This window comes from Mesoplodon densirostris, chromosome 2, assembly GCF_025265405.1.
Source record: "Mesoplodon densirostris isolate mMesDen1 chromosome 2, mMesDen1 primary haplotype, whole genome shotgun sequence".
NCBI lineage: Eukaryota > Metazoa > Chordata > Mammalia > Artiodactyla > Ziphiidae > Mesoplodon > Mesoplodon densirostris.
Window position 1 is genome coordinate 16,873,556 of NC_082662.1, and position 22,082 is coordinate 16,895,637.

Below are 22,082 nucleotides of genomic sequence, written 5' to 3' on the forward strand. Positions count from 1 at the left end.
GGGCAGCATTTTACCCCCACTTCCAAACGCAGCTTTCAGTAATCCTCTTGTGTCATTCAAACAATCCAGGAAACACAAATAAGCCAAAAGAACAAAATTAAAACTACCTCCTCAACACTAGGATGATTCCTGGCTGGTGAAGACCCTTCTGCACTTTCCTCTATACACTTTTTTTTTTTTTTTTCTTTTTGCAGTACGCGGGTCTCTCACTGTTGTGCCCTCTCCCGTTGCGGAGCACAGGCTCCGGACGCGCAGGCTCAGCGGCCATGGCTCACGGGCCCAGCCGCTCCGCGGCATGTGGGATCTTCCCAGACCGGGGCACGAACCCGTGTCCCCTGCATCGGCAGGCGGACTCTCAACCACTGCGCCACCAGGGAAGCCCACTCTCTATATTTTTAACGGGCTAATAATATGCATATCTGTCTGTAATCTATTTTTTCCACAGAGCAATAGATCATGAACACCTCTCTGCATCAACAAATATGTTTTAACCAAAATAGTCCTCAAGCCGTCAAAGACGAGCTGTATTTTCAATGCATCTGCTTCTCTCTCCATCTTTGCCATCAGCACCAGCTCTCTTCCGGACCTGGTTCCCCACCTCCACTCTTGCTCCAAACCTTTCTCCACAAGGCAGCTACGCATCCATAGATCGTGTTTCAATGGCTTCCCACGTTGGAGGATAAAAATCTAACCTCCTCCACTTGACCTCCAGCCCCCAGTGATCTGGACAGCCCACCCCACCTTTGCCACTCTTGGGCACGCCAGGTGCTTTCCACTCCTAGACACGCCCACTCCCCCCCAGGCCCCCCACCCCGCCAGCCTCAGGGCCTTTGCCCTCACTGCCTGGCAAGCTCGTCCCTTCAGGCCTCGGCTTGGTAACAACCTCTCAGAGAGGCCTCCCCTGGTTACCCTCTCAGAAGATCGCCACCACCGCTCTCTGTCACTTCGCTTATTTCTTCTTAGCCTGGATCATAAGTTCCATCATTCTCTGCATTTGTTTGACTAAAGATTAACCGTCCAGCTTCCTTGCAGCCTCGGTGCCGCTGAGCAGAGAGGAGGGACTCGGGGCAATCGCTGCTGAATCAGCAAGTGCATGAAGCAGAACTGCTAGGCAGGCTATTCAGGTGTCTGATATGCGTCCCCCACAGGGAGGGCTGGGCCTTTAGGAACTAATGTTCGTCTGTGACCTGCTGTCTTCTGGAGCTGCTCCTGACAGAGGGGCCTGCAGCGGCAGTAAGCCAGAGGGGTGGGACGGGGTTAAAGATGGGAGAGTCCCTGCACACACCCACCCCTCCAGATCCCCCAGAAGTACAGAACCAGCACAGACTCCTACAACAGCACAGACAGCAACAGCACAGACGGCAAGACCTGGGCTCTCGGGGTGGAAGAGGAGACAGACCACCATTAGAATTTAACGTTTTCTGGGACTTCCCTGCTAGTCCGGTGGTTAAGACTCTGCGCTCCCAATGCAGGGGGCCTGGATTCGATCCCTGGTTAGGGAACTAGATCCTTCAGGCCTCAACTAAAGAGCCCACGTGCTGCAACTAAAGATCCCACATGTGGCAACGAAGATCCTGCGTGCCGCAGCTAAGACCCGGCGCAGCCAAATAAATAAATATATTTTTTAAATGTAACGGTTTATGCAGCACAGTTGAGATGCATTGAGCCTCAGGGCAATACCTGCAACGTTACTGAGACCCAGGGAGGGTCCAGACTTGCCCAGAACCACGCAGCTCTCTGATGGCCTCATGGAGACCTGTAGCCCACGCCCCGTCTGCTTTCTCCTGCCCCTGCCCCCACCCTCGCCTTCCTCCTCATCCAGCTGGGATCCCAGGGCCCAGCACTACATCCATCCCTCAGCAAGCACCCCTGACTCCCTCACTTCAGCACCCTCCCCTACTCTCTCCAGCACAGCCCTGACCCCAGTTAAACCCAAGCCTAGGCCCAGTGGCTCCTACACGCCCACAAGACCTGGCTGGAGATGCACACGTGGGCCTGCACACACGGACCTGCGCACTCGCACACACGGCAGCGCCGGCTTCCTTTCTCACCTGTAAATGTGTGACCCCGAATCTCAGAAGGACCTCTAAGTGGTGTCCCACCCTTTCCTAGTCCTTCCACCTTCCCTCTCTCCGAAACCCTCCGCTCCCCCCATTTCCTGGCTGGTCCTCCACAGAGAGCCCTGAAGCGGGCAGAGGTGAACTCCCTCACCTTCCCTCTGCCCGAAAGCTCTGTGTCCTCTTGTGATGGAGGACAAACCATCCAAAGCCGAACCCCTCACAGGAGGACTCTGCTCTTTCAGTCCCCCTCCCTCCTATATCTCGGACTTCTCCCTCAGCACTAGATCATTCCCCACAATCCACAAAACATGCTCTACTACTTCCTTTTTTTTTTTGCCACACCATGTAGCTTGCGAGATCTTAGTTCCCCAACCAGGGATCCAACCCAGGCCCTGGCAGTGGAATCCTAACCACTGGACCACCAGGGAATTCCCATGCTACTTCTAATATTAAAAACAATAAAACTCTGCCTTGGGCCCACCTGCGCCTCTGGCTCCAGCGCCCAGCGCCTAGTAGGTGCCCAGAAAATGCTTGTTGATGACTGAATGGGGTAGGGGGGCTAGAGCGCAAACCCAGACCTCCGAGCCCCGGCTGGCACCTGTTACACAGCCCAGCCTCTTCCAGCAGCAGGAAAGCCGCCTTATACCCACTCTAGAGGTGAGGAAACAGGCTTGGAGAGCTTAAACAACCTGCCCGGGCACAGAGCCTGTAAGAACTGGACTCACAGAATGTAAAAGCTGGATGAGCCCTAGGAATCTTCTAGTCCAAATCCCCTGGTACAGCTAGAGACGGAAGCCCACGGAGTCAAAGCTGCAGCCCATGGCTGAGCCGACTCCTGGCCCGGCACCCTGTCTGTTACACATGGGGGCCACCTCCCTCATCCTCAGCATCCTGACTGGTTCAGGAATGGAAAGGAAAGCACAGTCTAGGCACAGAGAGAGTCTTAAGTGCAAGAACAAATGGGAGGACAGACCCCCTCAACTCTTCCTCTGAGTGTGGCTCACAGAAGAAACTCCAGGGACATAAAATAGACTTGGTGGTGGCAGCCCCAGGGGACAGCGGTCTGACACAGCGTCCACTAGGCTGCCCTTGAGGAGGAGGCAGGTGACCCCCATCCCCAGAGCAGAAGGACCCTCCAATCACTGGCTACTCCAGCAGCCGGCCCAGAACAGCATTCTTCTCCCTTATGACCACTAGGGGGCGACAGCGCCCTGCATATCACACAGCCAGGATGCCCACCCGCCCAACCTGGCTTCCTCAGGGAGGAGGCTTCCATCCCAGCCCCAGGCCAGGCCCCATGCCCCACGCCCCCCTTCCCCGTACTGCTTTGTGACCAACGTCCACCTGTCCCTACGAGATTCCAAAACACACCCTGAAGTGCAATCTCTCTCATCCTGTGGGCTTGTGCTCAGCCATCCCCAAAGGCCCCCTCCTTCCAGGACCTCCCCACCCCACCCTGCCCGGGGAGCCAGGCCCAGGGCTCCAGAGCTAGCCTGCCCCTGCCCCTGCCCCAGGAGCTCCCAGAGCAGTAGAGAAAAAGGCAGAATTAGTGGCTGAGTTCCCAGAACCTTGACGGGGCCCGGATGGGGCCGTCCAGGAGCTACAGTTGAGCCTCTCCCCAAACAGTAAAAGCCTCCACCTGTCATGGGCAGCCCTTGGGGGCTCTTTGGTCGATTTCTCCCAGCCCTCCAGCCCACAGGACTGAGATTCCCCCAGGCCTTACCCAGTCTGCCTCCCAGAGGCTGGGCCTCAGGCCCCCGCAGCCTGCCCAGGCTTCTGGGGGCCCCAGGGCTGCTTCCATCTGAGGTCATAGCTGAGTGGCAGAGGCCCAGCTGCAGACACGTCCAGGCCCCAGTCTCCGCAGAGCTGTCCTTCCCTGGCATTAGGTTTTCCACCAGGAAGAAGCCAGTGCCCTACTTAAAGGGACCATCGAATGCCAAACCCCACCACATGCTCAGGTCTCAGAATGCAGCCCTCAAATGGCAGAAACCTCCGGAAATCAACAGAGACTGGAGTCGGGACGGAGCCTAAGCCAGGGGTAGGAGGCGCTGCGTGTCTGGCTGTGTAAGTGCCCCTGAGGTCAGCTCCGCATCTGTATATCAGGGTGCTACCTACCCTGCTGGGTCCCAGTGTGCTGGAAGCCACAGTTGTGGGAGGACCCAGGTGCCCCGAGGTGACAGCTTTTGCTGGGGGGCTAACGCCCCACTTATCCACCGGCCAAGTCAAATGGGTGCCCAGGGGTCCCCACGGCCCACTCAGGCTGCCTGCTCTCAGCCCAGAGCCCTTCCACCCTGCCCTCTTCGCCGAGGCACTGGCCGTCCCTACCGCCAGGGATGCCCTCTCCACTGCCATCAACCCACAGCCAGCCCTTCATGCAGTACAGACGAGAGATGGCGCCCCTGCAGACGCCCACAGCCCTCTCTGTTCTGCGCACAGAGGCACCGACGGGGGACGGACTGTACTCTGGAGTCAGGAAACCGAGTTCAAATCCCGGCTTAGACTCTCCTTAGCTGTGTGACCTTGGGCAGGTCATGGCACCTCCCTGAGCCTCAGCTTTCTGAGCTCCACGGGGAGATTGGCGTACCAACCCCAACGTGATGGTGGCGGGGAAATGGTATCTGTTCTGGAGACGGTCTCCGGCTGGGCCCCACCTGCCCCTTCTCCACCTGCCCAGGGCCTCACCTCCCGGATCAGCTGCTTCTCGGCCTCCGTGTCGTGCTGGATCACAGATGGGGGCAACAGCTTTTCTTCAATCTGGACGGGGTTTGGGGGAACCTGATTGTTCAGCAGGGCTGAGAGAAAAGCAGAAATGAGGGGCTGAGACCAAGGTGCACATGGTTTGCAGGAACTAAGCAAAAATCCGTAAAAAGGCAACTGCGTGCTCATTCAAAAAAGACCTCAAAGTACTGAACTTATTTCAAGCATGTCTCTGTATAAGATGCTCATATACTCATCCAACAAGTATTTCTTGAGCACCTACAGGTTCCAGGGCCTGGGGGGTTGGCACTAAACAAAACAGACAAGACTCCACACACACATTGTTTTCAACTGGGGGAGAAAGGTAAGCAAAATGCATAACATGTTAACAAGGTGATATTTTCTAAGAGAAGGAAAGCAGGGAGGGTGCTGAGAAATAAGGGTCAGGGGGAAGGGCTGCAATTTTAACAGTGTGGACAGGAAAGACCTCTTAGACAAGGTGGGAGGAAAGCAGTTACTTGAAGGAAGTGAGGGAGTGGGGTGGGCAGAGATCCTGGGGACAGACAGAAGGGAATGGTGAGTGCAAAGGTCCTGTGGCAGGCAGGGGCTGTGACTGTTCCAGAAACAGCTGGGAGGCCACTGAGGCTGGAGCAGAGTGAGCGAAGGAGAGTACGAGCGCAGAGCAGGTCAGAGAGGGAAACTTGCAAGCCGTGGCGAGGGCTTTAGCTTCAACTCTGGGTTAAACCGGGCCATTGGAGGGTTTGGGCAGGGCAGTGAAAGGACTTGTATTTGAACAGGAGCTCCCTGGTTGCTGTGTGGAGAATGTACTGGGGGGACAATGGCACAGATTCTGGACCTGCTTTAAAGGTAGAGACAACAGGATCTACCGCTGGATTGGATTGAGGTTTGAGCAAAAGTGAGAAGCCCAGGATGACCCCAAGGTTTCTGGCTTGAACACCTGGAAGGAGAGAGGTGTCACTGGCTGGGGACAGCTGCAGGACAAGCAGGTCTGGGAAAGGTCGAGAGTTCAGTGTCCAATGTGTTAAGTTTGGAATGACAATTAGATAGATGGCCAGATGGCCAAGTCTGGAAATCAGACGACATGGTTTATCAATCAGGTTTGGGTTTTATTTCCTGGTATTTTTGACATCCTGGGGGACTTGATGGCCAGGAAGAGACTGCCCCTCCCAGGGCCAGCCAATTCCTAGAGGGAGTAAACAGCTTGTCCGGAGCCCCCCTTTCATATGCAAACCAACCAATTCCGAGTCCACACCCACCTCTATCTAACTCTTCCACACAGCCAGTATTTCTCCTGCCCAAAGTCAACCTGGGCCAGGACCAGGCAAGCAAGGACAGCCCTTATGCCCCAATCCTGCCGGGCTTACTCAAGCTAGCCAGTCCTGAGCTGTTTTTCCTGCACGGCTGTGTCTTTCCACCAAAACCCCGATAAAGGCTCTGGCCCGGGCTGTCCCTCGCTCCTCTCTGCCTCCTGACCCACACTGGTGCTTCCCCCTGTGGCCCTGAATGGCTTGCCTCTCATTTCCAGGGTAACTGAGTAACATTACCCTTTCTTTCAGTGACATTGACCTCTCTGTGTCATCACTCAGTCACCTTTATAAATTAAGACCTGGACATGTATCTATCACACAGCCAGGCTGGGGGTCCACATGTGATAATCATGAGCACGGAGGTGGTGTTTAAAGATGTGAGACCAGGGCTTCCCTGGTGGAGCAGTGATTAAGAATCCGCCTGCCAATGCAGGGGACACGGGTTCGAGCCCTGGTCCGGGAAGATCCCACATGCTGTGGAGCAACTAAGCCCGTGCACCACAACTACTGAGCCTGCGCTCTAGAGCCCGCGAGCCACAACCACTGAGCCCACCTGCCACAGCTACTGAAGCCCATGCGCCTAGAGCGCCTAGGCGTGCCTAGAGCCCACAACAAGAGAAGCCACTGCAATGAGAAGCCCGCGCACTGCAACCAAGAGTAGCCCCCGCTCACCGCAACTAGAGAAAGCCTGCACGCAGCAACGCAGACCCAATGCAGCCAAAAATAAATAAATAAAATAAATTTATAAAAATTAATAATAATAAAAAAATAAAGACATGAGACCAGTAGAGCCCACCTTAGGAGTGTAGAGAGAGAAAAGGCTAGAGGACCGGCCCTGGGACAGCCTGACATCAGGAGGTTAGGGATGGAGAGACTCGCACGAGGGAGCTGAGAAGGAGCGGCCGCGGAGGCAGGAGGACTAGGAGAAAGGGCGCCCAGGAAGCAAGGGTTTCAAGGAGAAGGGAAGGGATCACCTGAGTCAGCTGATGCTAAGAGGACAGCTGAGGCCTCCTGAGGACCGATCACTGGATTTAACAACCAGGAGGGCATCCATGACAAGCGCAGCTTCAGTGGGATGGGGGCGCAGGGCCTGCCTGGACTAGGGGCACGAGAGCAGAGCATGGAGGGCCAGTGAAAACAGACAAATGTTTCCAGTTCTGCTGAAAGTGGGGAGAGGGAAATATGCCAACGACCAGAGGGAGAACTAGGGCTGAGAGGGCAGCGGCTCACAGTAATGCCCGTGGCGGAAACACCTGGAGCTTTGAGTCAGGCACGCCTGGTGTCAAGACCCAACTATAAAGTTAAAGCATCCGGTGTCGTCTGTTGAGCCTTACGTGCCAGGCTCCGTGCTGAGCCCACACGTGAATCATCTCGTGCAATCCTCTCAACCACCCCACAGCAGTAACAAGGCAGGTGCTGTCATTATCTCCACTTTACAGATGAGAACGTTGAGGCTCAGGGGGGCTAAGTTGCTTCCCCGAGGAGCCAGGATGTGAACTGGTGATTACTGCCCTGATCTCAGCTCTCTGCCTGCCCTGCATCCGTCATTTCAGCTTGCTGGGCTCCATGCTCCAAATCCAGGAAGAGGGGATGCTAAGAGCCCTTACCCAACAAGGCTGCCGTGATAACCATGGGAAGTCCGCAGGCATGTCAGCTGCTGGGTCAGGGGAGCCACCGGCGGAGCAGCCCCAACTCCCTCCTGGTGCCTCTCGCCATCCCTCCATCTAGCTTCCCCTCACTGCTCGGGGGTTGCTAAGCAAGGTCAGGGGTGGGGCAGGAGGGAAAGAGGAGGAAGGCAGATTGCCCAAGTGGAACCCCTCACGGTGGTGTTCAAGGGCCTCTGCACTCCAGGCCCGGCCAACCCCTACATAGCCATCTCCCACCACCCGAGCCGCCAGGCAGTCGGCAGAACACCTGTGGGTCCCCAAACAGACCTTAGAGCTTTGTGCATCTCTGCACAGACTGACCACTCTCATCCTGTCTAACAGGAGACTTCTCATCCCCCAAGACTCTGTTCAATCACCCCTTCTCCTCTGTGGAGCCTTCCCTGACTGACCACACCCTACCCCCAGACAGCCTTGGCCACACTCTCCCTTCTGCCCTGCAGCGCCCTGTACAGCTCTCTGCACCAGACGCACACGATGCTCTGCTGGAGTGTCTTTCCTCCCCCAGGGAAACCAGGTACACCCATGAGGCAGAGCCTGGATCTGATTCATCTCTGTGTCCCCATGCCCAGCACAGGTCCACACACAGAGCAGGTATGAATGGATGGGGGCGGGGTGAGAGGAAAGATAGATAAAAGGACGGATGACAGGACGGAGTGAATGAGTAGGTGGACATGTGGACGGTAGGATGGATGGGTGGGTGGATGGATAAACAATGGAGTGGGTGGGAGGACAGGTGGGTTGAATGGATGGGTGGATGGATGGGTAGGTGGATGGATGTGTGGGTAGGTGGATGGATGGGTAGATGGATGGATGCCTGGGTGGATGGATGGATGCCTGGGTGGATGAGTAGATCAACGGGTGTGTAGAATGGATGGATAGAGAGGAAGGTGGGTGGGGAGGTGGATGAACGGGACAGATGGACTCAGGCTCTTTAGTGCTCCCTTCTCCCAAGGGATTCTCAGATAAAGAAAACTCTGGGGACTTCCCTGGTGGCGCAGTGGTTGGGAGTCCGCCTGCCAATGCTGGGGACACGGGTTCGTGCCCTGGTCCGGGAAGATCCCACATGCCGCGGAGCAACTGAGCCCGTGGGCCACAACTACTGAGCCTGTGTGCCACAACTACTGAACCCTGCCCGCCTAGAGCCTGTGCTCGCAAAAAGAGAAGCCACCGCAAGGAGAAGCCCGTGCACTGCAACCAAGAGTAGCCCCCGCTCACTGCAACTAGAGAAAGCCTGTGAGCAGCAATGAAGACCCAACACAGCCATAAATAAATAAATGTATTTTTTTTAAAAAAAAAGAAAACTCTGGAGTCCCTTGGTTACAAGGACACTGCAGGCCCATGCTCCAGGTATAGATTTCTACCTGCCAGATGACAGCCAAACACCTGGGTGTGAGAGCAGTCATCACAAGGTGCCTAACTGGGAGTGGGCGTGTGTGATGGGGGAGGGTGAGTCACCTAGCTGCTAAGCAGCACAGTGTCACGATGCTGCCATGGAGACAGCAGGCAGACAGGAGGGAGGACGGGTGTGCAGCCTAGAGGCAGGGAACGGGGGACAGAGCCTCCAGCTGATGGGACAGGCCAGGCAGACGGGCCTCATGCTGGGTCATCGGCAAGCAGAAACCATCTGGGCCGTCACCAACCAGGGCTCTCCCCGGCTATTCAAAGATCTATGCTCAGGGGCTTCCCTGGTGGCACGGTGGTTGGGAGTCCGCCTGCCAATGCAGGGGACGCAGGTTCGTGCCCCGGTCCGGGAGGATCCCACATGCCGCGGAGCGGCTGGGCCCGTGAGCCATGGCCACTGAGCCTGCACGTCCAGAGTCTGTGCTCCGCAACGGGAGAGGCCACAACAGTGAGAGGCCCGCGTACCGCAAAAAAAAAAAAAAAAAAAAAAAAAAAAATCTATGCTCACGTGAAGTTGCGAGGAGGTGGGACATTGCTTCCATGCCCCAGAAGACAAAGGGAGAGGGCCTTTTTCGTCCCGGGCCCTCCCTTCCGCTCCCTCCCCCTGCCGCCCACCTGACAGGTTGCTGGGGCCCATCTGCTGAGCCAGAATCGCCTTGAGCTTCTTGATCTCCTCCTGGTACTCGCGCAGGAGGGCATCCTTGGGGTCCTCGTTGATGCGAGGCTTGTTCTTGATGTTCTTGGCTCGGTTGGCGTAGCGCAGCGTGCTGAGGGTCTCGTCGTAGTTGTCGTCAGCGGGCGACAGGCAGGCCACCATCAGCGTCTTGGTGTTGCCGCCCAGCGAGTCCTGCAGCAGCCGTGTCAGTTTCGAGTCCCGGTAGGGGATGTGTTTGCAGCGCCCGTCCACCAGGGCCGAGATGACGTTGCCCAGCGCCGACAGCGACAGGTTGATCTTGGTGGCCTCCCTGAGCCGCTCCCCCGTGGCACCCGTCTTGGACTGCCGCTCGCTGCCTGCCAGGTCCACCAGGTTTAGCTTGCCTGCCCGGAGGTGGTCCTTGCCCCGCTCATCTGCAGACAGACCAGGCAGAGGGGTGAGGGCCCTGGGGCGAGCCCCCACGGCAAGGAGGCCCTGGGTGCTCCCCACCCACCGAGGGTCTCATCTCAGCTGCACAGGAGCCCCGTGGAGGGGGTGCTAGGATTGTGCCATTACAGATGAGAAAAGTGAAGCTCAGAAAGGGCAGTTAACATGCCTAAGGTCACACAGCTTCCAGGAGCAGAAGCCAGGGCCAACTGACTCCAGGGAGCAGGGGCTGGGAGGCACAGGCTGCTCTCTGAGTGCGGCAGGATTTCTTACGGCTACTCAGACAGCTCTTACAGATTCCTTGTGAGGCAACGGCGGGGCGGGGCGGGGTGGGGGCAGTGGGCGGCAGTGAGGGGCTATGACTGGGTCACCAGGGAGCTGAATCCTTCAATGCAAAAAACATCGGCTTTGGGGCTTCCCTGGTGGCGCAGTGGTTGAGAGTCCGCCTGCCGATGCAGGGGACATGGGTTCGTGCCCTGGTCCAGGAGGATCCCACATGCCGCGGAGCGGCTGGGCCCATGAGCCATGGCCGCTGAGCCTGCGCGTCCGGAGCCTGCGCTCCGCAACGGGAGAGGCCACAACAGTGAGAGGCCCGTGTACCCGGAAAAAAAAAAAACGGCTTTGGAGAGCCTTGGACCCAGTTCCCATCCAAGTCTTGCCTCCTACTTGCTGTGTGACCTTGGCAAAGCCACGCACCTCTCTGACCCTCAGTTCTCACATCAACAAAATGAGACTAACGATAGCTCCCCAGCGGCGCTGGTTGTTAGAAGGAGTAAACGGACAGCACACTTGTACGGAGTCCACACAGGGCCCAGCACACAGCAGGGATTCGTTTGCCCTGAGAACAAGCCCAGTTCTGCAGCAACTGCAGCTGTGCTGGCAGAGTAGCCCCGTGTGCTGGGGGTGATGGGAGCTGGGCACTGGCTGGGAGCAGGGGCCCGGAGCACGGGTTTTGAAGGCGGAGACCTGAGGGATCCGATCTTGATTCTATCCCTCGGCAGCTGTGGAACTCAGGGAAATTAACTCTGAGCCTCGGCCTTCTCTTAGTAACACGGGAATCTAAGACCCACCCTGAGGGCTGCTGTGAGGATTACACAGAGATCACGGGCGTGAGCGGCTTGGGGTTATGCCTGGCACACAGCAAGTGCTCCTTAAATGACAGCTTGCGGCTCTTGATACTATTAATAATTCTTACTGTCACCAGAGGACATGGTAAACGGTTCCAAATGAAATAGGGTGGAGGAGCAGGGGCTTCCTCCTTAGTTTCCTGCTGGTTGAAACCAGAATTGGCCTGGTTTTGCCCAGGAGCACAGCTACCTGGAGTAAAAAGGTCTGGCTGGCACCCAGTGGAAGCTTGGACATGCAAGGGGCTTGATTCTTTGGGCTAGTTTTTTCTTAAGGAGCAGCAGGAAGGAGGGACTTGGAAATGCCCTTTTGGAAAGCTCTTTGCAGAATGTACCAGGAGCCTTAAACAGGTTTGTACCCTTGCCCCAGGAGACCTGCTCCAGGGAATCTAATCTGAGGAGATGACTCTAAAAGCAGAAAAGGGGACTTCCCTGGTGGCAGAGTGGTTAAGAATCCGCCTGCCAATGCAGGGGACACAGGTTCAATCCCTGGTCCAGGAAGATCCCACATGCCGCGGAGCAACTAAGCCCGTGTGCCACAACTACTGAGCCTGCACTCTAGAGCTTGCAAGCCACAACTACTGAAGCCCGCGCCTAAAGCCCGTGCTCTGCAGCAAGAGAAGCCACCGCAGTGAGAAGCCTGCGCACCGCAACAAAGAGTAGCCCGCGCACCGCAACTAGAGAAAGCCCGTGTGCAGCAAGGAAGACCCAACGCAGTCAAAAATAAATAAATAAATAAAATTTTAACAATAAATAAATAAATAAAAGCAGAAAAGGCTTTGTGCACAAAGATGTTCATCATGGCATTATTTACAACACTGAGAAACCGGAAACAGCATTAAGAGCTAGTAGAGGGCTGGGTAGAGGAGGGCGCTGACTGATGCACGGTCCTTCGGCCACCTCCCATGGTCAGGAAGACATGGCAGGAACGATGAGGGAACATTCTCAGGGACGGCATGGGAAATGAAACACGGGGAAGAAACTTTATATAGAGCAGAAGATTTCAAGTGTGTTTAAAATTTACACAGGGAAAAAAAAGGATTAAAAGAACATATGCTTAAATGTTAACAGTTGGTTGTTTATGAGTAATTTCCCCTACCTTTCTCTAACTCCTAAATATCTTTATTGAACTTATTTTATAATGGAAATAAAAAACTTCTTTAAAATTTTTAAAAAGCCTGTTTGCAGGCAGCCTGCCTCATCCTTCAAACCCATCTGCAGAGACCAAGAGGCACCCCACAGGGCCACTCTCTCCTCCTCCCTCCTGATCTGTCCTCTCAGGCCCTAGTCCCTGCCCCCACCTACAGCATCATCATATGAGGATGTGATCACACCACCCGCCCTCCCCGTATCATCACCCCTGGGGGAGACTCTGACCCAGCCAGCACCAGGGGGTTGGCCTGGAGCCAGGTCACCACACAGGTGGGCAGTGTGCTGCTGAGGGTTCCGTCAACCCAGGCCTTGACCTTGGGCTGGGATCTCTCCACAGTTATGTTCCTAGTTGGGCTGAGGCTGCTTCCTGCTCCACTGCTCTCCGGAGTTCTGTTTGTGATGAACCACAAACTTGGAGGCAGCTGCAGTGTTAGTGGGAAAAACCCAGATGTCAGAGAAACCTGGGTTCAAATCCCAGCTCTACCACTTAGCAGTTAAGCGGTACCTTGAAGCACTTAAGTAAGACCTTGAACAAGCAGGTCGCTTGACCTCTCAGAGCCTCCGTTTCCTCATCTGTTAATGGGAATTATAATGCCTGCATTTAGGCCTGTTGTGGGCTTTAAATAGAATGAGGTGTGTAAAGGACTCAGCACAGCATCTACAGGTGCCCTGAAATAAACGAGTTCCTTTCCTTCTTCTTCTCTTTCTCAGTAACTCTTCCAGAAATGTAGGAAGAGTGAGATGGCTTTGGAGTAGAGAATGCTAAAGAAAGAGGAGAATCCAAAAGTTCTGGGTGGCACACACTCTGGGGGCAGACCCCTGGGATAGAGGCCCAGCTCAAAGACTTTCTAGTTGTGTGACCGCGATTTCCTCATCTGTAAAATGGGGATGATATGAGTATCCACCTCATGGGGTTGCTGGAAGCAGCAAATGAGCTAATGCAAATACATTGCATGGCACGTAGTAAGTGCTCAATGGTAGCTACCAGTATTATTATTGTTGTTGTTGATGAAGCTGTTTATCCTGGAAACGTGGGTCCTGGCACAGGGACAGTCCTCTTGTGTTTCCTCCAGGCGACGCCAGCACCTCTTCCCAGTTGGGGCCCTCGAGGCTCCGAGTGGTGAAGGGTCTGGGCTACTAGGAGCAGGCACCCGGCTTGGTGGTCCGGCCCCCTCTGCCCCCACCCGGCCCCACATACCCACCGCGTAGATCTCGATGCTGATGGTGAAGATGGAGTGGGAGCGGGAGGAGTCCTTGTTCATTAGGGTGTAGCCAACCGAGCGGTTCTTCCAGCCCGTCTCCATGACGCGCTCGCACTGGGCCACACTGTGCACTGTGTGCATGGAGAGCCCCTTCACGTACGCCCCCTTCTCCGGGTGCTCCTTCAGCTGCGGGCAAGAGGCATGGGTCAGGGGCTCCCCAGGGAACCTGAGGGAAGGGCCCAGCTCCCAGCACCTCTGCCCTCCTGCAGGGCGGGTTGGCACCTCGGATTCCCTGTCACAGGTTGGGGGTTTGTCCTAGGTAGAACCAGCCTCAAACCCACCCCCGCCTCTTCCTTGTTGTGGGACCTTGGGTCAGTGACATCATCTCTCTGAGCCTCCATTTCCACATCTGTAAAATGGGTACAAGGTACCTATCCCTTAGGGAGGTGGTGAGGATTCTGTAAACTAAGGCTCGTACAACGCACAGCATGATGCCTGGCACATGGTAACTGCTCCATAAATGGCAGCTGCGGTCTCACTGTTGTTGTTAGTGCAGTGGTCGTGAAGGTGGTTTCTGGTCTGGGGCTTCAGCTCCCAGGGGCCGACCCTGTCTGTAGTCATTCACCCAAGGGCTCTGAGTGCTTCTCCCCTGACCTGCCAACGTGGCTTCTGCTCGCCTCCCTGCCGCGGCTCCAGGGTAACAAGAACATTCCCAGACCCTTGGATCATGGCGGGTGAAGGGCCATTTGCTGCCCAGAATTCCCACTGGCCCCCAGCCCTCAGCACGATGGCAGCGAGTAAATCAATTTATCTGACTGCTGCATGCTTGCTCTCCAGGCAGCTAAGCTGTTTTGTTGCTGACACAGAGCTGTGAAAAGCAATGTGAGAGGAAATAAAACCACTCTGGGAAGAGCAGCATGAATTAGGACAGAAGTCATCTGTCCGCTGGTCTGAGCCAGAGTAGGCTCAGATGCTTTGCCCCAGGCAGCTTCAGCGTCCCAGGTGGGGCTGGGCCCCTGCTGCAGAGCAGGGCAGGGGCACGGAGGGGGGCACGCACAGGCTTGCCCTCTCTCCCCAAGTCTGGAGAAAGAGCCGGACCCAGACCGAAGGACTGGGTTTCATGGAACAGATAAGCGACGGAGGCACAGAAAGGTTAAGTGGCTTTTTGAAGGTCACACAGCTATTAGTGGCAGGGCAACACTGGGGTCACCGGCAGTGGAAGACTCCAGAGGCAAGGCTTGGAGAGAGCCTGCAGCGTCCTGGAGTAACTGAAGTTTGATATGACAAAGGGCTGACCTTGACCTAGAAGGACGGAGCTCAAAGGACAGGAGCAGGAGAGCCTGCAAACAGAGCAGGGCTTGATGGTAGCCTGGGATGCTGTGTGCCTGCTTCGGGCACTGCCACACTCTCAGAGGCTAGAGGCCTGCCTGGTACATGGTAGGCGCAGGTGACGGATGGCTGCTCCTGGCCTCAGGAAGAACGCAGTTTCCTATTCAGTCAGACAGACCCGGGTTAGAAACCTGGTTCTGTGACTTGCTAGTTGGGGAAGTCATTTTGCCTCTCTCAGCCTCGGTTCCCTCATCTGTAAAATGAGGATGATAAATCCTATTTCCACAAGACTTTTGGGAGGATCGAAAAGAGAATGGACGTGAAAGGAGCTCTGGGGGGGTGGTTTGGAGGGGGTTCGGTGAACACAGATACCAAGAGGATGAGGCCGTCCTCTCCAGCCTGAGCAACCTCACGAGCAGGAAAGGAGGGCAGGGGAGGCAACACCTAATGTAGGGGTCTCCCACCCACCCTATTTTTAGGCCCAGGAGGGCTCGTCCCCGTCACCTCCTGACCTCCTGGATCCCTCCACCCCTCCCCTGCTGTTCCGGCCTCCACCCACCTCTGGAGTGTCAGCCGCCAGCCGTGCCCCGCATTCCTTGGTAACTGTTCCTCCGGGATGCCAGGCGGAGTGAGGTCGCCATGGCAACCAGCTGGGATGCGGCCGGGTGGCGGGGGTGGGAGGGGGCGCGCATGCAGGGACCACAGCCGGCCGGGAAACGCCCCCATGGAGGTGCGGGGTCCTGCCACTGGCCCGATGCTGGCTGTGGGAACCAACTGGAGAGGCCCCTGAGGGCCCCACCTCCGCCACCCAGCACTGAGCTGGGTTCCGTGATGGTGGTTCGTGGTGCTGGGGGAGGGGGTGTAATCTGCTTCCCCAAATCCCTTGCTGGCCCTCGCTGATCTAACCACTCTCATTACCAGAATTACCAGGCCCTGTGCTGTGCTGTGGAGCCTGGCCACCTGGGTGCAAATTCCATCCCCACCCTTTACTGACTGTGCCCTCGGGCTGAACAGCAGCTCCTCCTAAGGCTGCTGTGAGGGTCGTACAGAACCCAGCTGTCCCTCCTCTGAGAGAGCTCCGTGCACCCACGGGGAATGTCTCTGAGCACATCTGTCACTGGCGGTCCTCACCCCCAGGCAGCCTGGCTCACCAAGCCTGAGGCCCGTGGTCCAGCTGGGCCACGTACAGGCAGCTGCCAGCCCTTGGGCCCGCAGGGCCTGGGTAACCGAACCCATCCTAGGGTCCGTGAGATGGAGGAAGTGGAGGGGGGCGGGCCCTGCTGCCCCAGCTCCGGCCGGCAGGGGCCCTGATGCTGCAGGCTGGCCTTTCGGGGCCAGCAAGTAGGAGCAACACCCTGTGCCTTCCTCCCCTCCCCATGTGCCTGTGTGGGGGCTGAGTTATGACTCAGCTGCTGCAGCTCCAGGAGAGAGAAGACAGTGGACAGACCCCAGCTGGGTGGCTGGAGGGGCCTGTGTAGACAGGGCAGAGCGCTGCTGTGTCTGCGAGGAGGTGAGGAGGAGGGGGCTGGGGGCCAGTCCCGGTCTGGATGGGGACCGGGGGTGGGGGGGAGTTCACACCCGTGTGGACCTGCTGTAGTCTGTGGCCTGACCTCCAGGGTTTTCCCAGTAAGTCTCTGTTGAATGGATGACTCAACTCATGAATGTTCCTCCCTCAAATGGAACCCCACTACTCGCTTCTCACTGCCCCCCGGGTTTCCTATACTTCCCACCCGGAAAAGTCTGGGAGGAAAGCACCTGACCACTCAGACCCCACATATTCTGGTATTAGCGCCATTACTAGTAATTTTGCTGTATGACCTTGGCCAAGTCCCTTCCCCTCCCTGGGACTCAGTTTCCTCATCTGTACCATGAAAGGACTGGACTTAGAAGCTCTCTAAGGGTCTTTCTGGCTCAAAATTTTAAGGATTTTCCCACTATCTGGCCAGCACAAGCAAGTTTTTTTTCAAAACAGCTGCTCCCTGGGGTCGGATTTGTTCAGCTGGGCCATACAATGGTTGCGGGTCAGAGAGGAACTCACAGTCCCTCCAGATGAAGCCAGGACAACTGGAAGGCCTAGGGCCAAGTGGGGGGCTCTGGATCTGAGCAGGGAAACAGCCCTGCCCACATGGATGGGGTGGGACGGGACCCAGGTGATCCCAACGTCCTGTCCAATCTAGAGGTCAGTGAGGGTCTGGAAGACTGGGGGGCATCGGCAGCAGCCCCTTTATCTGGTTCTGCGCCCCCTCCCGTGGCTGTCAAGGCCTGTGCCCTGGGGAGATTTAGGCAGTTGGGCCACGGAAAATGTCCAACCCTGACTCTGTGGCTTCCTAACCTAGTGGCCACAGGCAAGTCACCTCCTCTTTCCCAGCCTCCTTTCCTCATCTGTAGCGACCTCCCAGGATTGATGCTCATTAATGACTGACATTCCCCCAGCTCAGGCGTTCTGACTCTGAAGGAGGTAGGTCAACCTCCACCGCTGGTTGTGGGCCTCTTGTGGGGGGCGTGGAGGGGGGCATTGGTTTCTTGGTCAGATAAGAAGCCCCAGAGTCTGGGGGCAGCCACCAGCATGCTGGCCACAGATCTGGGTCAGTCTCCCCTCATTGGGCTCCTCCTTGGACTTTTTTTTTTTGGCCACGCCGTGCAGAATGTGGGATCTTAGTTCCTGACCAGGGATGGAACCCAGGCCCCCCACACTGGGAGTGAGGAGTCTTAACCACTGGACCACCGGGGAAGTCCCTCCTCCTTAGACTTGACCTGGCCCATCCAGCATTCAGAGAGTCCCAGATAGGAGACATAACCAAGCCTTGCCCAAAGCTCCCGGACCTGGTCCAGCCTTGCCACCAACTGGCTGTCCAGTCCTGGCAGGTCACTTGACCTTGCTGGGCTCCCCAAAGGGTCAGCCACATTCTGCCTATGTTTTTTTTTTTTGCGGTACGCGGGCCTCTCACTGCTGTGGCCTCTCCCGTTGCGGAGCACAGGCTCCGGAAGCACAGGCTCAGCGGCCATGGCTCACGGGCCCAGCCGCTCCGCGGCATGTGGGATCCTTCCGGACCGGGGCACGAACCCGTGTCCCCCGCATCGGCAGGCGGACTCTCAACCAACGCACCACCAGGGAAGCCCCGTCCTGCCTATTTTGATAGAGCCCTCAGAGCATCTAATTCTGCTTCACCCAGCTGGGAAATGATGTTCTTTCATTCTGATTCTAGCCTTTCAGGAGACTGAGGACAATTTACGAGATGAGCAATGTTCAGTGACCAGTTGGGTCAGCCCTAGTTTTTTCTGTCTTGAGTCCATTTTGCAACCCCCAGTTCATATTCCTCATCCTTTCTCGGAATCCCAATGGCACGAAAGAGCTCACACATCGAGCCCCTACTATGCGCCGACCCTCTGCTCAGCAGCTCACCCTTGTTACCCTCTTCAATCCTCACAACAACATTCTGAGGTCATATCATCGAGCTTTGGACACCTCCACACCAGACCCCTTTCAGAGGGGAACAAGGTCCCAGAATCTGAGCCCATCTGCAGTGGTAAAGTGGGATGTTCGCAATGCAGGAACTTGATGTCAGACAGATCTGGGTTCAGCTCCAGGTTTGGCCAGCTTCCTGCTGTTGAAGCTTGGGCAAGTTAATTACCCTCCGTAAACCTCTCTTCCCACATCGGTAAACTGAGGATAATAATATGGGTATCCCCAACTTTCTCTAAGTTCAAGTCGGAAAGAAATCCGATTTTCACTTTTACCAAAAAGGCCTTTATCGTACTAATGTCAGTCTTTCATAAAAGCAAAGTGGAAACAAGATTTTGGAAAGCAGGGGATACTCTTCCCTTTATGCTATTTCAGCTTACAAAACACTCGCTCTGCTTTCTGATAGTGGGGGAAACCTGTATCTACCTAACAAGGTGACTGGGAGTATTAACTGGGATAACATGCCTAAAGCAGTCAGTAAACAGTAAGTGCTCAATAAATTATCACTATTACCTTTTTAGCTTGAAAGTCCCTTAGAATTTTTCAAAATAATTTTTTAGAAGTGGAACCCTTTTTTCAAATGAAATCCGTCACCAAATTCCATCTGTTTCAACAGACGTAAGTGGCACTGCCCCAGAGAAGGCCTCCCCTCCCCTTGCAAGGTGCATTAACCCCTCCCCTGCCTCACAGACTCTGAGACTACTCCAAAATTCAAGTTCAAAACTTCCCATTCTAGTCTGAACCAGCGCCTGTGTCCTCAGGACCCTTCCCCATATTTCTGAGGGAGCACCCCCAATGCCAACCTCCCCCTCTAGCTGCCCCCACCCACCCCTGCCGGGGCTGCACCCACCTCCAGCTTCTGCTTGGTGTCAATGCCCAGCAGGTCACGGACATCTTCATTGTAGATCTCCAGGTAGGAGGCCCGGACCAGGAACTTGGTGTTCTCTGCACACTGCAGGGAGAGCAAAGATACCTGAGCACCCGCGGCCTGGACATCACAAGAGGACATCGTGGCAGGAGGTGTCCCCAACCTCACCTGGCCCTGCCTGCCTGGCAAGCTCTCCCCTCCTCTCCGGCTTCTCAGAGTGGCATCATTTTCATACTGCTATGGACTCATGCTCTCTCTACAAGCCTCGTGGGAAAGTAAATGGGAGAGGCCTCCCCACTGTTCAGGTAGAGAAATCAAGGCCACGGGTAAGGCCTGGACCAAGCACTGGCCCCGGGCTAATCCCCGGCAGTTCTTCCAGTTGCCTGATGTTCCTGTGGGTCATCAAAATGGGTTCCAGGTGTAGTACAGTGGGCTCTGCAGCTGACTGGTCCCTGCTTTGCCATTTCCCAGATGCAGGAATCTCTGCGCATTCACGAGTGGTCAGAAGGGCACGTCTCACCGGCAGCCTGGACACTGGGATAACTGGTCTGGGCCCAGCCCATAAGGGCTCCAAGCCTTGGCTTCCCTATCTCAAAAATGAGGATAACAGCTACCTCCTGGGCCAGGGTGGTAGTGAGATAATTATGCAAAGGGCTTTGCACAATGCTTGGTCTGTAGCAACTGCTCAATTAAAAAAGGAAGCTATGATTGTTTACAGCCATTTCTTGGGTCAGCACTCTGGGTCATCATATCCATGTGAAGTGTTATATGAAACGTTAAAATCCAAAAATGGCAGGAGGAAAACACAGCAGGTAGAATTTTCTCAGCTTTAAGTTCTCCCATCACCTCTTCAGAAACCAGAGCCTTCGTCTGCTCATCTGTGCCGCGTCAAGGCCGCTCTGATCTCATCCCACAACCGCTGCCCAGGTCAAAAGTGCTCTGGGACCATTCACGGTAACGCCTGGGGAGCCCAACCCTGCCCCTTCCGTCCCTCAGGCCCATACCTGGACGCTCTCGAAAATGTGCTCGAAGGCCCTAGGGATGATGCCTCTTTGGCAGGGTGGGTCCGGCAGGCCCTGCATGGTGAAGGACTTCCCGCTGCCTGTCTGGCCGTAGGCAAAGATGGTGCCGTTGTAGCCCTCGGTGACACCCTGTGTGGGAGGACACAGCCCAGGGCTCAGCTGGCTGAGCTCAGCCAGGCTTGGGGCCAGGCCCGGGGCTGCAGGGCTGCCTCCTGACTCACAGACTTAGGGCCCCTCCCTGGCTCTCCCACCATGGTGGCACGGGGCTGGGGGAGGGCAGTGCAGAGATGAAGGCGGCACAGCTCTCTCCTCAAGGGGGTCACTGCCCGGTGGGGTAGGAGACTGTCCCTGTGTATGGCTAAGAGCCTGGCCGCCACCCTTTACTGACTGTGCCCTTGGCCTGTCCTTATTCAGGCACATGGAGCCTCAGCTTCCTCACCTGTAACAAAGGGTAAGAACAGCACCTCCTCTGAGGCTGTCGGGAGGTGTACACAGGAATTATTTCACGTGCTGGCACACAGAGGTAGGCGCTCCCTAAATGTCTGCCTGGAATGTGCGGGAGACAAGACATATACACGTGATCCTCATGTGAGGTGGAGGTGCATGTAATGATGGCGTACAGGACGGGCAAGGAGACGGAGTGCCAAGAGGGGGAGAGAGAAGGTGCAGGAAGAGCCAGGCAAAGCTTCCTGGGCAGGTGGAGGAGAAAGAGGGAGCAGAAAGGGTGGCTTGGATTTTAACAGGTGACAGGAAGAGGAAGGCATTCTAGGCTGAGGGGACAGCCTGAGAAAAGACCAGAGAGGTGAGAGGCTGAGAGCAGGTGGAACTTGGGCGAGGGGGATGGAGACGAAGTTGGGGAGAATTTAGAGGCAAACCAGGTGGCATCCCCGAGGGCATCCTTCATTCACTGATGCGACTGTTCTTTCCATAGGTACCGACTCTCTTCTCTGAGGGGGACTGTGGCTGGTGACAGAGCCATGAACAAAGAGGACACCCTAGTCCCTGCCCTCACCCAGCTCATGAGATCACAAATTCTAGAACTTAGTATGGGGGCAGGGGAATCCTGTGTTAGAATGTGGGCCCAGAGAGCCGTGCCCGGGCCCCCAGGGCCCAGGTGGCATCTGCGCCCATTTCCACTGCAAAGACACATCCTGTAGGGACTTCTCTGGTGGTCTAGTGGGTAAGACTCCATGCTCCCAATGCAGGGGGCCCAGGTTTGATCCCTGGTCGGGGAACTAGATCCCACAGGCATGCCGCAACTAAGAGTCCTCATGCCTCAACAACGATCCCGGGTACTGCAACTAAGACCCGATGCAGCCGAAATTTTTTTATTTAAAAATATTTTAAAAAGGGCTTCCCTGGTGGTGCAGTGGTTAAGGGTCCGCCTGCCAATGCAGGGGACGCGGGTTCGTGCCCCAGTCCGGGAAGATCCCACATGCCGCGGGGTGGCTAGGCCCGTGAGCCACAACTACTGAGCCTGCGCGTCTGGAGCCTGTGCTCCGCAACAAGAGAGGCCGCAACAGTGAGAGGCCTGCACACCGCGATGAAGAGTGGCCCCCGCTCGCCGCAACTGGAGAAAGCCCTTGCACTGCACAGAAATGAAGACCCAACACAGCCAAAAATAAATTAAAAAAAAAAAAGTTAGCTACCTTTCTAAAAAAATATATTAAAAAAAAAAACAAGAAAGA

General features: G+C 55.9%; 1 protein-coding gene across 2 annotated transcripts in view; it reads right to left on the bottom strand.

Moving 5' to 3' along the window:
- KIF17 (kinesin family member 17) overlaps window positions 1–22,082 on the bottom strand; it is a 48,299-nt gene that overhangs the window by 21,721 nt on the left and 4,496 nt on the right. For both annotated transcript variants that reach the window (XM_060080479.1, XM_060080469.1), the window contains exons 2-6: window positions 20,377–20,523; window positions 19,355–19,456; window positions 13,709–13,898; window positions 9,769–10,221; window positions 4,743–4,852 (exon numbers count right to left, since the gene is read on the bottom strand). In XM_060080479.1, the coding sequence (XP_059936462.1) occupies window positions 4,743–4,852; window positions 9,769–10,221; window positions 13,709–13,898; window positions 19,355–19,456; window positions 20,377–20,523 (1,002 nt within the window). The remainder of the gene's footprint in view (window positions 1–4,742; window positions 4,853–9,768; window positions 10,222–13,708; window positions 13,899–19,354; window positions 19,457–20,376; window positions 20,524–22,082) is intronic.